At 47.1% G+C, this 22071-nt stretch overlaps 1 protein-coding gene across 2 annotated transcripts; it reads right to left on the bottom strand.

Annotated features, from left to right (window-relative positions):
* Nucleotides 1-82: 82 nt before the first annotated feature.
* On the bottom strand, nt 83-22063 carry otud7b (OTU deubiquitinase 7B). Of its 2 annotated transcripts, none has more exons than XM_084708822.1 (12): nt 21571-22063; nt 10386-10646; nt 9738-9911; nt 9222-9464; nt 8974-9075; nt 8412-8539; nt 7958-8064; nt 7710-7840; nt 7162-7311; nt 6792-6906; nt 6237-6315; nt 83-5123 (listed from the first exon to the last, which is right to left on the bottom strand). In XM_084708822.1, the coding sequence occupies exons 2-12, from the start codon at nt 10468-10470 to the stop codon at nt 3630-3632; spliced, it is 2808 nt and encodes a 935-aa protein (XP_084564948.1). In that variant the 5' UTR covers nt 10471-10646; nt 21571-22063; the 3' UTR covers nt 83-3629. The 2 variants fall into 2 exon arrangements, with proteins under 2 accessions (XP_084564948.1, XP_084564958.1); XM_084708832.1 differs by having other exon boundaries at nt 83-5120.
* Nucleotides 22064-22071: the final 8 nt, after the last annotated feature.

Below are 22071 nucleotides of genomic sequence, written 5' to 3'. Positions count from 1 at the left end.
TTATTTTACATTTATCCTTGAAAAGAAGAGACAGACATAACATGAACATCAAACCTTTTCAAAGAAAGAGATAGCAATAGCGTTGTTGAAATACATTTATTCAAACGGTGCAAAAAAATATAACGTAAAATCAGATGTTCTTTCCATCCAGATTGCACTGTCACACAGCCTGGGCTCTCCTCTCCCAACACACACGCACACAAAGATCCGAAAACCAGGACAGCCTGAAATCAGCTCAAAAGTAATGCACAAATTTGTTTAAATTGATTTGCCATTTACATGCAACAGTTCCAGTCCCATGCAACTTAAGTATCCCATGTAAATATTGTTGATGATGACAAATCTGTCCATCGAAATGAGAGAAATGTACAAAAAAATACTGGGCTTTTTGTAACAAATTCCCAAGCATACCGATTCCCAAGGGAAAGGTTGGAGCAAGAGCATAGGTTGCATACACCAGCAATCAAGTCTTGTATTATAGTGTTAGCATAGCTCAAATTGGTGGCGATCTGAAAGGAAAAAAGTAAACAAAACATAAAAAATACAAACAATTAAAAGCCGGTCTGCTAGACAATTAGTCACGTACGAAAGAACATCCTAAAAATGATCAACTAAACATTCCAAAATGAAACTTCTGAAAATCTTACTATAAATATATATATTCTCAAATCATAACTTCAGGTCAGCAATGAGGAAAGTAGTTTGCTGACGAGAAACCTTTGATTTTAACAGGCTTGCTTGGGATAACCTTTGACAGGCTTAAACGTCTCAGATAAATACTGACTGCACCCCAAACTCCGTTGAGAGCATCTCGTCCAATCTTTTTGTAGTGCCTATCAATATAGCCGACATTCTAGTCTTAAAAAACACTGTAAAACATTGGGTTTACAAAAATAACTTGAAACATATTTATACAACCTCTCATTGTCCTCTCATTAAATACAAAACATGTTGCAGTCTCTTCAAGCTCAATGTTCAAGGTGTTTCTTATTAGCCATAGCATTCTGTTGATTTGTGAGTGTGGTGCTGGTACATACAAAGGGAAGGACTGAGCGTGCTCACAAGTGTCAGCCATCGCCATTCTACTGGAAACGACTGTTACTTGTGCCTTATTGGAGCTGCAATGCTATTTTGCAAAAGGTTTCATAAAACATAAGCGCACCAACACACTCAAGCACACACGCGCACGCACGTGCGCACACACACACACCACACAGAGCATTGTTTGGGTTTTAGCATAATGTCATTAAGGGGAATGGTTGGTTCTATTTCAGTGTGCATTCCTTCTAACAGACAGTTACCCTACAAGGGTTGGTCAGATACTTTGTTTTAAATTGTTTGCTTGATGTACCTCAAGAGAATGTTACCTCAAATGTACAGCAAAAATCCCTCATCTCCATGGCTAAACATAGAAAGACTAATTAGTTCAGAAATTAGTATCTATTGTTGTCTTAACAATTGATAAATCTACCTCAATTTATTTTGGTTAAGTAGGGCAATACATGTCCTGCAATAATGACAAATAAAAGGGTGCCATCTACTGGGCAAGGCAGTGAATTGCATACAGAAATTCTCTTGTGCTTTAAGTGAAATGACTGCTCTCAGTGAACTCAGAAAATACAGTCAGGAAGAGAAGGATCTTTACCTCTATTGTTTTGTTCACTCAACATTTTTTCTTCTCGTGACTTCAGTAATATATTGCTAAATGAACTCATGCCAAACAGCCAAATTATACACATCTTATTCATGTGCCTAGTGGTGATGAATAGGAATATTAGTTCAACTCGTCTACATCCCTCACAGCATATCAATGCGTTACGTCTCTTCTTCAAAGAAAATGCCTAATTTTAGTCACCTTGAGCTTCTCTGTCCATAATGGCAACAACAACATGCCATAACAACGTACAATGCATGACTGTGCAACAAAATGTAGAGTTTAATGGAAGAGGGGGACAAAAACTGCAGCAAAAACAAGTACTGTGTACTTGACGTCTTCTTGAAAAATTTACAAAACAAGATTGTAATGCCACAAGGACAGAGATTGAAAAGGCAACTAGGAAATCGAGTTAGACACTGGTATGCAGCTATACCCCATCGGACAGAAGTAGTCGAAAAAGCGCCTCTGCCCATCTGCGCTCTGGCAGGTAGAGGAGGCAGTGTCTAGAGTTCTGACGAGACCTAAGGACAACGTAACAGTCAGATACCTTCAAATACGGTAACACAATGTCGCTGGACATTAGGAAAGTGCTTGAATTTGTGCAGAAGAGAGGTCAGGCATAGGGCCAGTCATGATCCCCTTGGTACTGGGACTTCTCTTGGACCTGGGTGTGACCATCCATACTATAAATGTATTTTTCTAGTTCTTGATGTGGTGAATATTTTTTCATAAGCTGGAGGGGGAGGAGGGGGTACAATCTTAGCTCTTCAAAAAGTACTACCTGTAGCATTAACCTTCCAATAAATATCATACACAAGAGTTCGGGTCCCTCAAACCTTCTTAGCCAAAGACTCGAGGAGTTAGTATTTTTTTAATAAATAACGATTTCAGGATAACTGTTACAGTATGAGAGTGCGTTCTTGAAATGGGGTTTGAGAATCCCAAATTGAAATAACTACTCTGCGAGACTATAAAATGAGGAAGACAAGTGAGGAACAGTAAAATTCCAACAACCATAGCGAATACTATGAGTTAAGTTTCAAACAATACTGACCAGAGCATGCCACCAGGTTTGTTTTATTTTACGGTACCAGGAGACTAAACCAAAATAAATCAGTTTATAATTGATTTGACAGCGAAATGTTATTGGGACGCCATCAAGTCTACCCAACCAGAACATCCAAAATGGACAGCAAATTACAAGAGCAGGATTGGTTGAGTTCTGTCTCTTGTACTCTGGAACAGTAGCACCATAGCAGCCCACAGAACTTTGACATACTTACAATAACAGATTCAGCTTGCATTATACGGATGCGTAATGACGTCATTCCTTGAACGCATCATCTTGTGAACGTACCTCCCCGTTGTTTCCCAGGGAACACATGCCATGAGTGCCTGATACCAGCAATATCGGATGGCTAAGATCTGATGGCGTGAAGGGGCCTTCAAATGTTAAAACAGCAATGAAAGTAAGTGAGCAAAATAGGAATTTTCCACAAACAACAGGAGATATTCAAGCAGTTTTGGGTTGTGCTTGCTTAAGTGTATTTCCGTGTCTGCGTTGGTGTGTTTTTTTGTTGTTGTCAGAACATGTGTATTGCCTGCCATTTACATTCTCTCCAGCAGGAGAAGACAGTTAACAAGGCGAATAGGGGAACAAAGCGGTGGAGAGCCTGCTGTTCACAAACACGCACGCACACAAACCCCGCGCCCGCATAAGAGCCACAGCAAAAATGGAACAGAAGTGCAGTTAGTCCCCTCGCCTCCGCAGGCGAAACAGTTCCCACTTCCATCCACCCATCCCAGTCTCTCTAGTTGTGGCCGAGCCCATCCGTTGCGCTCCAATGTCGCCTTCCCGACAGGAAGCGAGACCCTTAAAAAAAGGGTGTAAGGTAGAGCCGTGCTCTGTGTGGTTCCTTAAGAGGGCGACCTATCCCGAGAGCCTTGCAGTGCGCAGAAGCCCAGTTCCGCCTCAGAACCTGTGGATGGCTGGATCGGTCTCCCTCCTCTTCAGCTCCTCGCGGTAGCAGTATGAGCAGTAGTTGCCCGTTTCGGGGTGTCCGTAGTAGGTGCAGCTGGGTGTCCGGCAACGGCTGGACTGCAAGCTAGCCAGCCCGCCGGCGCTGCCCAGAGAGTAGTGCCTGACCGGGGGAGGCCCGCGACCGTCCAGGCTGGGGCGCACTTCCCGGAAGCCGTTGCTGTATCCGCCGGCCGTGGGCTCCGAGGTGGGGTAGTCCGGGGGGTCGAGTTCCGGAGGGTACGAGGGGGCGAAGGAGGACGAGTTGAGGCGCGACGGGCTGAGGGAGGCCGGGGCCGGCGGGGGGTTGTAGTGGGGGTGGGGCGGCCCCTGCGCCAGGGGGCAGTGGCGAGGGAGGGTGGCGTAGGAGGGAAGGCCGGGGTAGGACGAGGCCGGAGAGCCGCCGGCTAGCTGCCTCCGCGTCTCCATGTAGCCGTGCATGTGGAGGTGCTGCGTGAGGGGGGCCTGGCCGGGCGCCTGCTCCATGAACGAGGGCCGAGGGATAGGCACCACGCCCGAGTACATGGAGGGGTTGAAGGAGGACGACTTGAGGTGGTTGAAGGTGGGCGGCGAGCTCTCGGACGGCTCCTCCTTGGCCTCGTACGGCCGGTAGCTCAGTTCGCCGCCGCCGCCGCTCTCCTTCTTGGGCTGCGGGAGGCCGTTGGGCACGCCCTTGCGCTCCGTGTCTCTCCGCTGCTGCTCCTGTTCGGCACGGAAGCGCTCCTCTGCGTCCGCCAGGTACCGCTGGATCATCTCCTCCTGGAAGGGCTGCCGGTTGCTGGTGGTGAGCTGCCCGGCGAAGATGAACTTCCTCTCGCCCTGCATGGCGGCGCGCAGGATGGCCAGGCTGGCCTTGACGTCGGCGCTGTACTTGTACGGGTCGCTCTCGCTGCTCCCGCTGCTGCTGCAGCTGCTGCCGCCCGTCCCGTTCAGACGCTCGCTGCCCGACGAGGGCGAACCCTTCCCAGAGTCCTCGGAGGCCTGGGCCGACGGCGAGCCGTCCTTGCTTCCCTTCCGGCCCCTCAGCGAGCCCTTCTTCTTCTCCCCGCCCCCCTCCGGCTTGGCCCCGCCCGCCCCCGCGTTCTTCCCCGTCATCAGCCCGCCCACGTTCCTCTTTAGCTTGTTGCCCAGGTTCTTGCCAAAGCTGCCCAGTTTATTGGCCACCGAGTCGGCCCTCTTCTTGTCCTTCTCCTTGTCCTTGTCCTTCTTGCTCTTGTCCTTGCCGCCGGTCAGGGTCCCCGCCGAGCTGTTGCTGGACGAGCTGGACGAGGAGGAGCTGTTCTTGGCCGAGCTCCCGGCGCCGCTCGCCGCCCCCGCCGCGGTCGCGTCCCCGTTGCCGTTGGAGCTGCTGCTCACCGACTCCTTGTCTGACTCTCCGGAGTCGGGGGGGGTGCGGGCGTCTTCCCCTGCAGAGGCAGTCGGCGACTCGGGCTGCGCCAGGGGTGCCTGCTTGGGGGACAGAAACACGGATCGCTTGAGGAAGGGTACGGGTGCGGTGAGTAGGCTAGGTCAGTGGGCCCCAACCCTGGTCCTCGGGGAGCCCCTGTCCTGCATGTTTGAGATGTTTCCCTGCTCCAACACACCTGATTCAAATGAATGGGTCAGCTCTGCAGAAGCCTGTTAACGACCCATTCATTTGAATCAGGTGTGTTGGAGCAGGGAAACATCTAAAACATGCAGGGCAGGGGGTCCCAAAGACCAGGGTTGGGAACCCCTAGGCAAGGTAATTCATTTAAGCCGGGAAAAGACGAGGGGTTTGAAAGGCTATGCTATATTGTGAAATGGGAGTTACCTAGAAGGACTGATGGAATGAATCTTTACCATCTCCTACAATAAGCAGTTAGTATAATGATCCTCGTTGCTAAGGCCCATAATTGTGAACACTAGGAACCTAAATTAGGTTAACACCACAGTAATGTTTTTTATTGACGCGGGCTTTGAAGAAGAAAATTACTTTAAGGGGAAAAACAGGGCTTCCTTTATTGCTTTCGCTCACTTGAGGTTTACTGAGAAATTACCATGGACTTGTTATCCTTTCTAACGCATAATAATTAGATTTTGATACACAAGAGGACCATTGAAACCGTGTTGGAATGACGTCATTTAACAGCCTATGCAACATGGCGTGGTTTGTTTTCACAGCCGGAACTGAACTGATAAAAAAGGGACCTATGTACCAACTGCCTAACTGAAAAACAGGGTTAGGTGAAGAGTAGCTTATCTTAAGTCAATATTTATGAACAGGTAATGTTTACATCGTCTGTAACTTGCAACGGCATGCTGGTCTTTTAGAACCTACGAGGCTATCGAGTATCATAAAGTTGGTGTGGTAGACCCACTTCTTACTATACGCAAAAGCCCTGTTTCCCAGCTACTAATAATAACTGGATGAATTGTGTTATTTGGTTAAAGTCTTTTTGGAAGACCAAGAATGTGAGATCAGAGCAGACATACACTGACTGACTGCAAACTGCGTTGACAGGTTTGCGAGGAACAAGCCATGCCAAATAAGAGAGACAAATACTGTTCAGCAAACAAGGATTTTGAGAATGTCACCTGTACCTCACAAGGTAGGGGCAGCCAGGTGACTGTCATGTAGCTGTGTAACAGCTGGAGCTTGGCCTCCAGGGACAGGGTCACACTGTAGAAGAGAGAACGTGCGGGTCAAAGTTCAACCAAGGCTGACGTTATCTCCTCAAATGCCGGTCAAGAATGTGTGAATGGAATCATTGATATGCACTTTGCTGTCCAACAAAGTGTACTATAAGCTTTCTCATCAAGGACAATGACAATTCATTCTAGTAAAAAAAATAAAAATAAACAATATCCACTGTTTAAAAAAAAGGAATAAAGAGACATCTTAATCCAGTGGAATAAGTATCCAGCTATTTCTATTCCTTTGCTATTTCCGTAGCCCCCGCTGGACTCCATTCATAGCAGGCATTTAGTGCTAATCTCACTCTCGCTGCTACCGGACATTAATCTGGAGCAGGGGTCAATCCTTGGACACGGGTGCCAGGTCTCTATAGGCCTGCGTGCATGGGAGGGTTTCGCATAGAATGACTCATGGAGGGGTGCCTTACAAGGAGACTGTAAAATGCCTCATAGTGATCCTACCTTGCCAACATCACATTGTCCGTGTCATCCTTGCCCCACTCCCAGTCCTTCCCAGGATCCACAGCAAAGTGCACCGGCAGCATCTTGTGCTCCGAGTCAGTCAGCGGGATCACCACTAGAGGGGTCGGAGGAAGAATCAATCAGTAAGCTTGACAGTGTTCTTTCAAAGCATTCTAGATACAACATTCCCATGCAGTCATCCGTAACACTTGAGGGAGAGAAGAAAAAAACGCAGTGACGCAATTTAAATTCCAAGTGAGTGAGATATAACATCTTGTGGAGGAGTTGGCAGGCAGTGATACGCAATAGCTCGGTGTGACGGGATCACAAATAGGAGGTGTACAGTGATGAGCGACGCCATCGATATTACCTTGCTCTTTGGTGCTATCCTTCTGCTCCATGGAGACCAGGGCGGAGAAGTGGGCCTGGTCGTAAGCCAGGACGAGGGGAGAGCGATGACACTTGGCAGCAGGGACCTCCAGGGGCAGATAGATGCCCCCGAACGGGATGGGTGCAAACGCTGAGGACAAACGGAAGACTTATGAAATCCACACCGTCGTATATATGGAATGGAATCGATAGAACAGGACGGCGATATTCCATTTGGAAAATTGATACCCCACAACGTCTGGCTAACGAAAGAAAAAAGAAGCTTTGTAGGTTTGAGCAATTGTGTTCCATTATCTACAGCAATGGTAATAAGACCAAATACATTTGTATTCAAATGTAATGACCAATATAAGAGCAAAACAACTGGGATGACAATCGAGCCTGGTCAGCTGTTGAGGCATAGTATTATGTTTTAGCAATCATTCAGGCCCCCCAAAAAATCCCTATTGCCAATCCCTGACATGCACGTCTCACTGTTGTCTCCACCGTTCTGCAACAGGCCTATCAGCAGCACTGAGCTGGTCTCACCCTCTCCTCCAGAGTCCCGGAGCATGGTGTCAGCCACCACCACGATCGGCCTCCGCAGCACGTGAGCCAGGACAAACACGTGGAACTCCTCCAGACTCTCGTACACCGGCTCCTCCGACGACGACTCGGCCCTAAGAGCGACGGAGGAAACGGTTCAGGCCCCCGGGGTGTCACATGAGCAGACCGTGGTGGTCATCGGTTTTTCGGGTCCTAAACGAGGTCAGAGGTCGGTTGTTGTGGTCAGTTACCCATTGGTGCCGTTGGTGCTGTAGTGTATCCTGGGCTCACTGGACGCCAGCTTCAGCAGCTCGTTCCACTCCTTCTGCCACTCCTCCTCAGTGTACACCAGGCCAGACTGTGGACGGACACACACAGAAATATTAGGGGTGGGGGGGGGGGAGAAAATCGATTCACATTTGAATCACGATTCAGTCTGCTAGTGATTCAGATCGATTATATATATATTTTTTTTTTCAATAAAAAAATACATCTCTGAACAATTGTGAATCAATTTCTGAATCGGATCGTGACCCCAGGAATCGATTTGAAAGGTCCCAAAAGATTCCCACCCCTAATAAATATGCAGCATCGTTTCAGTTATAAAAACGTCTTGATACTGAAATAGGTAGGACAGGGTCATGGCTGTTTATCTTACAAAGTGCGTCGTGGTAAAAGCAATCTTGCCTCTGTATCTGCACCCACCTCCTTGTTTTGTTGAGTCTGCTGCCACCTCCACCTGCGCCTGAGGGACTCCCTCTCTTGGCCGTGGTCCATCAGCGCGTACAGAGATTTCCTCAGCATCAGGTCGCGATCGTGGAAGCCCCACATGCCTGCGGCGAACAGAAACAGAGCTCATCACACAACCAGGGGGTGTGGAGAAAAACACAACAGCTTTGAGCTAAGTTAAGTGTGATTTTAGGTATGCATTTAGTAGATACTTTTATCCTACACAACGTACGGGGGAGATTTGAACCTGGGAGCTGCAGTCGAATGCTTAACCACATCTACGGTATTCAGCATTGGGCATAGTGGCATACTCCAACCAAAGCTACAGTACAACACTACAAGCTCACCCCTCATTTGAATTCATTTTAATAGGCTAAGCCTCATTAGAGGAAAACTGCAGTTTCGTTTAGTCTCTTTGTCGTTGTATGACCTGCAATTAGTCAGAGGATTACTGGACTGAGGACAATGTACTCATTACAAATGGTGCAGAAGTGAGGGTGGGTCTTTGACTCTCCCTTTCAGAAGCGGTGATACTCACCCAGAGAAGCCGCGTGTAACAGACAGTTGCCATCTCCGCTTGTCGCTAGCGGCAACAGGCTCTGACAGTTGGGCCCCACACGAGTCCACCAATTTAGACGACCTGACATCACACGAGGAGCAAATAGCTGCTGTTTGTCATCTGTATTTGACCCGTCCATGCTCACACTAGACGGTGTCATCATATCATCTACGTGACATCACACAAAGATGGATCAGACAGGTGAGGTTGTGTGGAGGGCCGCTAACCCGCGTGCTCCAGGGCCACCATCATGGACTGCTCGATGAGGTCCCGCTCGATGAAGCCGCGGAAGTCGTCGCGGTACACGGTGAGGTCGGGCAGCTGGAAGGTGCACAGCGGCGTGTCCAGGAGGGGCTCGCTGCTGCCGCCCACGCCGCCCACACCGCCCGTGCTGGAGACGTGCGAGCGCGCCAGGGACACGATGGTGGAGCTGGCGTGGGAGATGCCCCGCGACAGCCGCTTCTCTGTGGCTGCGCGGCGGACGGAGGGAGGGAGGGGGGAGAAACTGAAGGTTACATTTGGGAGGAAGAACACGCGTGAGGGAGGGATGGATGGATGGAAACAAGTTAACACCTAGTTCGATTTCATATTAGATTCAAGGATGTTAATTGGTAAAGCAAACAAGGACATGGAAGAGGCACCCCATGCCTTGGGTTCAGAGGTGGTGGCAAGTACACACACACACACGGGAATAAACAAACAAGCAAATAAATAAGTAAACAAACACTTGCCAGAGGTCTCACCTTGCACCACCTCATCCTGGCGGTGGAGAAGCGGTCTCCCCACCCTCGCCATTTCTTTCTCCGTGGGGGTGGGGTACAACCTCTCTTCTGCAAATGAGTACGACAGGTTCCCAGCATGCACCTGTCGCAGCTGTTCAAAGTCACTGAGGGCAGCGGTGAGGTCCCAGTTCTTGCCTGCAGACAGGAGACGGCAACAGCATTGTGTCAGACTTAACCAACCCCATCTGACGGGGAAAATGGCAAAACAAATTCTGTGGCACTGCTCGACACACTTTAAATGAGGTTAAATATTTACCACGTGTCAACAGACCCATTGGAATTGCTATCTTATTGTAAAGTTTGCTGGAACCCTCCATTGCTTGGGTCAGAATTGATATACATATCAGAATTTCGAATGTATTGGCTCACTGCTTTGCATCAAAGTGTGTATGCATATTCTTATCTGTAGTATACTTGCTACTAAGCAACAAGAGCAAGGGATATTCTGTCTGCTATATAATCTGGTTGTGACAATATCTCATAGCCCTGTAACAACCCCTTCTAGATGGGTATTCAAATGACTCCTCTTTACTTCTAGCAGATGCCTAAAAAACCAGAGGCATTTAAGTGGGAGTTGACTATCGGGTCCCAGAATGCTTTGCAACTTACCCTCTAGTAGGTCTCTTGCCAGTCCCGGTTCAGCGCCAGTGGAACGGACAAAGTCGGACAGGACTGCGTCCATATCCAAGGTCATGTGATCATGAATTTACGGGGCGGCGGGGGGCATTAGGTCAGGAGAAATATCTAGGGGAACTGCCTTCCCCTACAAGACCACAGGTGCTCAAGGTCGGAGGGGGAAGGAGGGAGGGGGGAGGGGGAGTGGTGATGGTGGTGGTTCGTCACCTTGTGTTACCACAAGACCAGCCACGCCTGGAGAAAGACAAAAACACAACTCAGTTTTTACACATGCAAAGCTTCATTAGCCTTATCTGCCTTTCTTCTACTTGGTTATTTGTCTCTGTGACATTCAGTATCTACTTCAGGCATTTTTACATTTCAAAATTGACATTTCAGACATAGACATTTTTATTGTTTTTCTTCCTAGTTGTTCTGTTATTGTTTACTTTGCTTTTCAGGAACATACCCTGTATAGCATTTAAAAACAAACAAACAAACAAGTGCACAAGATAGGCAAACGGTAGGCTGCCCTCCCACTGAAGCTGACAACTGAAACACGGCAACACTGACTCAGGGTAGGCCGGCTCCACTGACTCAGGGTAGGCCGGCTCCACTGACTCAGGGTAGGCCGGCTCCACTGACTCAGGGTAGGCCGGCTCCACTGACTCAGGGTAGGCCGGCTCCACTGACTCAGGGTAGGCCGGCTCCACTGACTCAGGGTAGGCCGGCTCCACTGACTCAGGGTAGGCCGGCTCCACTGACTCAGGGTAGGCCGGCTCCACTGACTCAGGGTAGGCCGGCTCCACTGACTCAGGGTAGGCCGGCTCCACTGACTCAGGGTAGGCCGGCTCCACTGACTCAGGGTAGGCCGGCTCCACTGACTCAGGGTAGGCCGGCTCCACTGACTCAGGGTAGGCCGGCTCCACTGACTCAGGGTAGGCCGGCTCCACTGACTCAGGGTAGGCCGGCTCCACTGACTCAGGGTAGGCCGGCTCCACTGACTCAGGGTAGGCCGAACATACATACATATACATAAAAAAAACCCGGGGTGGAATTCTGCAGCACCTTTTACGTTTTATTTTGTTTACAGTTAGCCGAGTTCATGTTACAGCGGTTAACCGACACACCAGCAAACACAACCATGTAGCTAAGCACATGGCAGCAAATGAGGGGGAAATAACTGAATGCAGGAATTAAGTCCTGTGTTACCCGATTACCTAATTCACAACAGTTCCACAATTAGAAGACTTTTGAATGGCATGCACCGACAATTTGAAAATAGACATCCGTGAGCCACAGTGGAAAAACCCAAAATAGGCTTCAGAAAAATATTATTCCATTCGACTTCGCAATATGACTCACTCGCAGTGCACTCTTTAAAATACAGTGGTGCACACAAAAGTCACAGATTAATGAGTTAGAACGCCGTGGGCCTGGTAGACTACGACAGGGGAGAGTCCCTCACCAAAGATGGCAGTGGTTTTGACAGTCCATCTCCAACAGCCAATAGGCACAAGGCAATCACAGTTTACGGGAAGCTTGGTTCCTTAAAAGGCTGCGTTACTATGGCACCGGTCATACATTTAGACGCATAGGCGTATCAGTGATGACCACACCAGGACAGTAGTCATCAGGGGTTGGCCACAGGGCTGTTAAAAGAAGGTGTGGAAAGAATCAAACAAGCCCACACATGAATTGTAATGCTCTTGAGATAGCTACCAGGCTAATGCTTAGGCCGAACTGAAGCCACTGTCCAAGTGCTGCCCTTCTGGGTCTGATCCAAAAGGAGTATTGGTGAAATGTGTTGCCTTATCCAAATCTTTTTATGCATCACCTCAAGTCTAAGATCACTCCCCAAAGCATTGTTCCAACCTCAGTTTTGAATGTGAACTCTTCACCACTGTGCCTGGTGGTGAGTCATGAGCTCTATCCCCAACACCTCCCCCTCTCTCCCCCTTTCTTTCTCGCTTGCTCCCTCTCTCTCTCTCCCTGTCTCACTCTAAAAAACACACAGGAGGGCAGGCAGGAGAGAAGGCAGGAGAGAAGGCTAAAACACAAAGGGGCTTTCTCAACACGGTTTCCAGTGCCCTCTTTCCAAAGTCAGTCAACAGAACAGAAAGGGCTTACACTGCAGGGCCCTCTTGCTGTGTGTAATCATTTAAAGAGATTCAAAACTCCCTTTAGTTGTACAAATACGGGTTCTAGCAGTGACTCGTGGACAGCAGTCACTGAATTTTTCAAAAGAAGTATCGTCTTTGTTGACCCCATGTTCTGCAATGAAAAACACCAGTGGACCAGAGCTACTTCTTCCTGGCAGGTTTGCGCTTACTCTAACGGATGAAGTTAAACGTCCTCGCGCTTATGCAAAGCCCCTTGTGTTAAATTTATGACATCTCGTAAAAATTAAATTTTACGGCCGGATTAGTGTGACCGACACCGTTATTAGACTTCGCCAACAAAAAAAAACTAAAAAAGGAGAAGGCCTTGCCAGAAATGACGCATCAACAAACAACACATTAAAGAAAAGACGGGCCTAGCATGCGTGACGGCACCGTGGTCGGTGGACAGAATGTACCCAAACAAACAAAGAATGAAAGAAAGGCTTATGCTAGGTTATGCACAGCCTCTAACTTCAGCCATTCCCGGAGACCTACTCAGCCTCTGACGCAGCTTGAATGGCATCCATTCCTGAAGCTGCTTTACAAGAGACAAATAGCCCCCCGTATGCTAAAGTCTACCACATTGTTCCTAGTTTTTCCCAAAAATGAAAACTGTTCTTCCAGCTGCCTCTAGATCCGCAAAGGCTGGAGTGATCCTTCTCAATGTTTCTAGCAATGCCACATTCTAGGAGGTTAAAACAAGTGAAGAGACGGCTGTTGAATGTTTACGTTTCGGGAGACGGACACCTGTGGGTTACCGCCTGACCGACAGAACAGCCTAGCCCCCGCTGCCCGGGCAAAGTTGCCACTGATTTGTGCTTTGGCCGGCCAGGCTTTTGTCTGACAGGAGGGAGTTACGTAATAGGAGCTGCTGACAACACGTGGGTGCTGAGCCGAGCTGAGCCTGGAGAGTGGAGGCCCGGATCACTGAGGCGGACTTGGGGAGGTCACCAAGGCCTGGCCGTTGTAGCCAGCATGATGGATAGCTTCAAAGAACAGGGAGGGTAGGCTCACACATACTCTCAGTTAAAATGCTCAGAGCTCCGAGGTGATTTCTAACTCGGCAAAAAAAACAGTTAGTCTGTTAGAGATGAGGTCCCTGTGCAAATATATAAGTAGGTAAGTGTTTAAAACAGACTGAACAGGCAAGGGGAGACATTGCTTTAGGGTCATGATGATTAATCCAGTCCAACCTACCTAAGAAAGATAGGGTTATTATTATGATGAAGTGGAAAGACTACTTCTACAGTAGCCTAGCTTTTAAACTTGGTCCATCAAAATGGAAGAGAAAAATTGTCCACAACTAACAATTCAAAGCATTTGAGTAAATATCTCTGTAAGTAAATAGATTGAATCTCACATGCAAGTGAAACTTCTCAAAGGGTACCATGTTTTTATTGATGTTGTGCAATAAAAAGAGCTTTGATACCCGAGTATGCCCTCCAGATAGAGCCCCTAACCTCAGACAACATGCGTGGGGAAAAACCATGACAACAGCCTTTGTCACGCAGAGTGCCTTGACGTGGAATAGCCTAAATCTCTAAAGTAGGTTCAAACAAGATCTAGACGTGATCTTCGGAGAAGGCTTTTACTGTCTTTTACTGTTTACTTTACTGTCCCTAGCTGCCTACACTGTACACTGCCCGTTGATCCTTTTGATACTGAGACACTTCAGGAGCAGGCCTTCCCCTTTTTGGTTGGGGAGTTGACTGGGCTTTGTGTATTTTGGATCCACTTAGTCACATCACGGGAAACACGAGCCTCGTTCTACAGTCGGCAGAGATGGCAACAAGGGTCTGAGGGTAGAAGAGGATACCGCTCGGCTTTGCTTGAGGACGAAAACAAAAAAACAAAAAAAACTAATTTAGGGTCGTCAGTCTGTACGCTGTGATTCATGAGTGACATCACAGCGTGCCAACCTTCATTAAGTCTCCAGCGGGCCGGACATTTGAGTTGTTCTGTTTACCTTTCATGCTCAGGTGAAGTTGATGGATTACCCATGTGTCAGTTCTATTTTTGTGTAATCACACAGGCTCAAAAAACGCATCCAATGATCTCAGTGTGCAACACTGCCAAGGTTGTAAAGTGATATGAATAATAACATAGGCCTAACCCCTGTTAAAGACGAACCATTTAAACAGGATCAGTTGCAGACTTGTAGTATGATGGGCCTATTACTGCCTACATTTATTAGTCGCCTCAATTGAGGGAAAGATGGGTTTGGATGTTCGGCCCAGCCACAAGCAGAGTAATCAAGTTCAATTTCCAGTGTACGCCGAGGCCTAGAAACATGGGTGAATCACGCCCATTACAATCCTTTGACCTCATTGCAATCCTTTGACCTCATTGCAATCCTTTGACCTCATTGCAATCCTTTGACCTCATTGCAATCCTTTTAAAAGGTAACCCTAGACATAGGAAGACATGCTGTTCCAGTGAATGCCTAACTTGTATGTCTCTCTCTCTCTCTAAGAAGGCGGCGTTTCTCGAAGGGCTCAGTGTGAGACAGGATTAGAAGAGAAAGAAATCAAGGATGATCCGAGCGCTGGCCAGCCAGGAAGAGGTCAAGCTAAAAGGTGTGGCGAGAGGCATCGTCCTTCACCTTTCTGTGCTGCAGTGTGCCGTCATCGGGTTTCCGAGGGAGCTCCCACTCACTGGCTCTTGCATAAGCTCAGAGCTGCAACCGAGAAGGCTGGGCCGCCGTGTCTGCGGGGCGGAAGGATGGAGTTCAAACCTTAACCCAGTTCTCGCCGGGTTTCGCTGCAACTCGGCTGTGCGGAACTGTATTCCGGTGATCTGGTATGTCAGCACTGCAGCATAGCTCAGCGCCTAGGAAGGTGCGTTACGTAGCCTAGTCGCTGGAACAAAGCCCGGCACAAGATAAAAAGGGAACATCACGATCCAAGGTTATGCAGAATGTGGCATTGCGAACACAGGATGGGATTTTCAAGTGTAAGGCGTGTGAATACAAAGCACGCAACGCAGCATGACAATGTTGTAAGGTCAAAAACACTGATCTCCTCCCCCCCCCCCCCCAATCCAGTGTAGACTCAACGGGATTTCAAAATCATGGCCTGGCCCACACCCAACGGGCAAGGAAAAACAAGTATGTGACAGAAAAATCTGGAAGTACGGCTTTTCTTTTTTCCCCCCCTGTATTCTCGCCTTCACAGTCGCTCGGGGCGCATCACGTCAGGGCGCCATGCTTTTGAAGGGAGGGGGAGGTTGCATAATGCCCAAGCATACGATAAGCATCGCATCAGCATTGAGGAACAGCTCCCGCCACCCTCCCACCACCTTTCAGGCTCGGAGAGGACTACTGCAGAGCAGGCCCAGGGTTTACATAGCACAAGGAGCCTGTACTCCCCACCCCTCTGTGTGTCCACAGCTTCTTAGCCATTACACTTGATCTGCTAGTAAACTGCTGTGTTGCTAATGGTTTTATCGATGTTTCGTCCATTTCGTTGGAAGGTTAGCATGGCGGTTACGAAGCAAGGTCTCACATTTTCAAAGGCTTCCAGCGCAGGGGTCATTACATCTAATTGGAGTTTGCTCATTTCCTCAGGTCATGGGATATTCAAGAGAGTAGGACTGAAGGAAAATCAATAAAACTCACTGAACTGAATGCTGGAAAACATTTCCTAAATTACTGAAGAGAATCATAAAACGACTCCTTAAGGGCTATTAGTCCAAATTTCATTTAACACAAGTCTATGTTATACTAGAATGAGATTAAAGCACATAGTGACCACCTTCAAAGTTTGTCAAATGATTTCCAAAAACTGGAATCTCTTCTTGAGAAGTCCCACTGCTGGAACAGGAGTTCAAACTGTCCAGTCATCATTCAAATCCCTGCCCCTCTTACACTAACACACACATTTTCTGCTGGCTATAGAACATTTAAAGGGCAATCTGACAGCCACAACTCTTGTTTTCTCACTTCCCAAAAGGCTTCAGTTAAAAAAGATACGGCTAAGGCTAAACCAAATACTAAATGTCTTGTTTAGCATGTTCCTATATCTTACTAAATATTGTAAGTGGGATGTGTTGATTAACTATGTTAGTATAGCAATGGGAAGACTACACATTCACCACCTTATCTGCATGCATCCCATAATTAGAACCTTTTTCACAGCCTAAACATAGCTTATGTTAATCATGAACTAAAGACACCACACCATGCCACTCCATTCCCATTCAGCGGACTTCCGATGGACATAAAGACAGCTGAGGGCTCATGTCAGGATTCTTACTTAGAACATAACCTACACTTGGCTCATCATTGGATCCAACTTGAAAATATCCACTTTCTATCTCACTAAAAGAGACAGTCTAAGGAATAAAATAATATTAGGGAAAACCTCGAAAAGGTTTGAATGTTACACGAAACAAGTTGATTTAAGGGGAAAGGACATCAAAACTCTGCCACGTCAACAGAAGACAAGCGATCGAAAAGCACGAGGACCGGATGCCATCCGACTCTCGGATCTTCGTCAGACAAACCACCGCTTGGTTTCTAATACTGCTGGCGACAAGGGACATTTCCTCTCTTCTCCTGCCAGTACCATGTCAGTCACTACTAAACATGCACGCATCCTGGCCTCACAGGTTCATGCCATGTGCTCTGGGCCTGTCTCTGGAGTCAAAACCAGTAGTCTCCAATCAAGCAGTGCTAATTAACAGCCACTCATAGCTGTTTGAAGACGGCTGCGGGGTGCCACGGTGTCAGCCAACCACGCAAGGTCCCGACTGATCGTCCCGTTCGTCTGGGTGCTTTGTGATCCCACGTTGCCGTATTTTGTGCTGAATCTCAACGTGTTGTGCGTTTTTGTACAGAGAGATGTGAGACAGCTGACAGACCGGTTTCATTAGATCAATGAACGGTTTGCCTTGGTTTCAGTAGTCCGGAAAACTGACAGCCGAAACGCTGTGATATTGATTTCACGCGTCTGCTAAATTAATCACATGTATTTAGCGTCTGCTAAATGAATAAAATGTAAATTGACATGGGCAACCACCCAACCACCCTTGAAAGCAGTGAACTTCATACAATGTCACTGCCCTGAGATAAAGCCCCAGAACGTAAAAGGGTTCTGCCACGTTAATTTCATTGACAGGCAATGAAACACTAAGGGAATTTATTGTTGCCTCAAACTCTCCTCCTCTCAGCTGGCTACTGCAGGAGACACTATGGACTAACGGTACTACATACCTTCACAATGGTGTTGGGCATTGAACACATTAGTGTGACCCATTCGATTTCACAGCCTTTTGATTAAACAGCCCCCCCCCCCCCCACACACACACACACACTAAAAAAAATTACCGAATAGGCAGCCTGTAACATCATTTGTCATGTGACAGGGCAACCAAATGCCAGCAGGGCTTGTGGCTAGGCTAAAGCCAGTGGCTGAAGGAGCATAAGCCGAGGCAGGCCAGAGTGCATGTGAATCCCCACGTGCTGCAGGACTGGCAGCCAGCGCAGAGTAGGGTGGCTTTACGTCAAACTCTGTGACATCATCCTGGGGTGAAAGGCTCCCATCAGATGCGTACAGAATTACACTGCCCCTGTGTTTTGGATTTACAGGTGAGAGTAGCAGGGATGGCACAGGGTAGGAAGAACGAGGCGGCAGTGACTGAGAGCCAGGCCCGTCAAACTGCTGTTTGTCCTGTTGTGACATGGACACCCTGTAACCATGCACTCCCTTTTTAAAAACAGCTCATTGTCCTGTTTATGGGAGGCTAATGTTCAAAATACAAAAGATCAGTCCCTTAAATCTGATCATTAATCTATCGTATCATTATCCAACCTCAAAACGAGTGGACCGTGTAACAAATATGGTCCTAATAAAATGAACACCTCAACAGAGCTAGTGGTTATTGGTTAATAGGGAAACTGGTTACAACAACACATCCCAGTAGTCCACCTTTAGAGAACTTTACACTACAGAGCCCTGTAGCCGCTCGAACACAAAGGTAGGGTGTGATCAGTGATGCTTGGTTGCTGGGCCTCTCCACCCTGACACAAACAGCCCTGGGCTCTGGCTGCTGGGTCACAAGGCTGGCAGGCATCCAGCCATGCCACGGAGGTGGAGCTCGACAGGGTTTTTTTTACGAGTCGCTGTCTGGAGCACAGGCTCTCGGAGACAAGCTTCCTATTGATCCGCTCTGTGGAGGAATCATGGGGACTGGGGGCATTTTCTCATTAAAAGCACATCTGTTCCATTCTGGTATGAGATGTGTTGGGTGCTCCAGCAGATAGGGATAACAGGGGTGCATAGACTTCTCCCATTGCCCAAAGGATTCTCAAACCTTCTGGGTACTTGTTGCATAATTGTCCTGATTCACTTGATAAGAACCAGGCTAAATGTGTTTTGGCAAAAAACAAATATTGGGAATAAGCCTTGTTCAATCGAAGATTTAAGTAACTGTAACTGTGCATATATGATCCTCAGGGTCCTGTATTGATGGACCCCTACTTGATCCAAATCTATTAAGAGAGGCCTAGAGCAGGAAAAATCAGGGTTGGCTTGATTCCACCATGTGCTATACAAGCAAAACAAAACTCTATTTTCTTATGAATCTCATTATTAGCAGTGATGGATCAAACAGGAAAAGCACCACAGCAAATGGGTTTGGCCCAAGAAACTGATACAGGATCCTTGTAAGGCGCACATGCACACGCTTATCCAACAGCTGTTAGGGGGAGCCCATCTCCTCTGTGTTGCTGAGGCAGCAGGGAAGCTCAGTGAAATACAATATTCACCCCACCATGATGACCATAGCAGATCAACTGGATAAAACCCCAGAGGGGTGGAGTTGGGTGACAAGAACACAATAAAACACAGTCTTGACACTGTCAAGCCTACAGTATGATACACTCAACACAACACCTAGCCTATTTCTTAATGTTTGCATAACGGCTAGGCGGTAGTAATATGTAAATTGTGTTAGGCTAGATAGGAACATTTTAATTTTGAGAGAATGATTGACACCCAGCTGAAGACAAACTATCGAAGGTTCCAGAATTTCCAAATGTCTTAACTGTAACCCGTTCATTTAAATAAAGGTGATATCAGTGTCAGCCACATCTGTATCTCAGTCATTTACTACCTCTGGAGTGGAGCTACTTGTTGATGCTGTTTTTTTATCTTTAAAAAGATGCCTATTACAAATAGGAATATAGTCCTGGCTGCAGAATAGTGGGCCTAGCCTAACTGAATGTTGCCTACGTGTGTTTCCTTCGTTTGGACTGCCACTCATTGCCTTTGGATACTCCATCTGAATATCACAGAGACATGCAAAACACACCTTCAGAGACAGCCTGAGGTGTTCTGCTCTAATGCATCAATGTGTTCCTGGTAGAGCTGGGCACTTGTATAACACGGTCTGACAATGCAAACCTGAACTCACGCCCTTGCAGAATCCGCTCACCGGAGAACTCTCCTACTTCCTAACAGTTCGATTTTGTATTTTGAATCTCAAATACACCCCTGCAATGTCATTGGAATGAGGGAGGGCTCAATGTATTTTATCATACCACAACATACCATGGATAAAACCTCCCTCCACATTCCACAATGTTTACAAAAGAGGACCGCATACCATCAACACTGATAACATTAATGAGGCACAGTGACAGAGAAATGCTTGGCCACATACCAGTATTGGTCTAAATATTTATCTTTATAATTAAGTATAGCTCAAATCATCATCTTAATTTGCTACGAAATAAGGCTTGTGAATTTACAAGTTGTAAAGTAGTTGCCTATGCAGTGTAGGGAAAGAAACACTTGCATTAATCCAGAAAGCCAAATCAGAGAACATTATTTGTGTCCTACTTTCTGTTGATTTGGCTGCCTGTACTGGACTCCCAGCAAACAAAAGACTTTGTTAAAAGGAACTAGCTGAATAATTCAAAGCAAAGTGTAACGCTACCCTCTCATTGTAGTGTTGCTGGCACTGACACACAATAATCGTAGCCTTAGCTTAAAGAGAGCAATGCATATACTTTACATTCTATATGACTATCTTACCAAGTGCTATAGAACGCGTCTACTCGCTCAGGTGTCACCAATTTAAATGTAGTCCTACACAAACCCGTTAGCATAACTAGCTAGCAACTACGCGTTACGTTAGCTTGCTACTACTACTAGGTGGATAGCTTAATGGTCTTGGACCATGCAAGCGAGCAAGCCATACCAATTTAAAGCCCAAATGTCGAATAATAAATAACTTATATGTTATATGCCTATGTTGCTTGGGTCTATATCGTGGACCGTACCAGTACCCAGACAGTTGGGTAGTGTGGTACTTAGACTAGCTGTCTGGCTATATAGCTAGCAAGCTAACGAACTAGGCAATCATCCAAACGTTGTTACTGTGTAAGCTACTAGCGTAGCGAAGGTAGCTTAGCGCTAACTCGTTTGGTTTACCGGTGCTGCTCGGCGGTTCACACTGCCTGTGTTCCTTCAGTTGTTTGCATTCATGTATAAAATGGTCCCAAAAGTTTTAAAGTCCATGTCTATCTCAGACTTATTTAAACATTCCTGACAACGGATGTATCGGTACCGATATAGCAACTCCCAATTTACAGCCGTAATTTTCTCTCGTGCCCCCAACTTATCCTCTTTATACTAGGCAAGGCGATGGAATTCCAAAGCATTTCAGCAAGACCCCATCCTAACAATTTCCCCAATGAATCTAGGGTGTCAAGAGATGCAGGTGGGATAAACCAGAGGCCTTATCAAAGCTACTTGTACATAGTTTGTAGTCTATCTAGCAAGAACATACGAAAAATCCGTCCAGTCATTGGTTGATTTGTGGCTATGAATAATTAGTTTAAAGCATACTGATAACATACAATGTAACCTGGCGGTGTAGTTTTGCCACCGCTGTGACGCACCACTCATGTTTATATAAACGAATAAACCGTATATGCTAACTGGCTAGCTAAGCTAAACTTCGTTGAGCACTGCTCAAGCAATCGTCAATGGAGTGCACCCTTGTCTGCTTACCTTGAGCGGCCTCGGAGATATGTCTATTATCGTCCCACAATGGTAGTACATGGTGACAGAATCTCCGTGGGAACTGTAACTTTATGAAGACTAGTTGTAGATAACTTCAGGGATTTTCAGAGGATGCAAGTCAAATGAATAAATCCAAAACAGGACCCCAGCGATAAAGTAATTTCTCTAGTTACAACAACAACAATGTCAACCTAGGCGCTCATGAGTCCGCCCTGCTGAGGTTAACAAATTCTATCACAAACCAATCGCTGAAGAGACTGTGGTTGACTAAAGTGCCAATTGGTCAATGAACACACTGCGATTCCTTATTGGCACAGCCTACAAAAACTGACACCGAATGAGAAAAGGAGCGTAGGCCACTTGTATTGGCTGTCGGGAGCCACCGAGGTAGGAATTTGCCCGATGAACCAATGGGTAAAGTTGCGATCGAGAACTGTAAGATTCGCAATGCTGGACGGGGCGGAAACTATGGTGAGGTCATCTGAGATG

The sequence above is a fragment of the Hypomesus nipponensis genome, chromosome 2 (assembly GCF_054491055.1).
Source record: "Hypomesus nipponensis isolate SF chromosome 2, ASM5449105v1, whole genome shotgun sequence".
In the NCBI taxonomy this organism is placed as follows: domain Eukaryota; kingdom Metazoa; phylum Chordata; class Actinopteri; order Osmeriformes; family Osmeridae; genus Hypomesus; species Hypomesus nipponensis.
The sequence above is the reverse complement of the archived record's forward strand: the minus strand, read 5'-3'. Positions and strand labels throughout refer to the sequence as shown.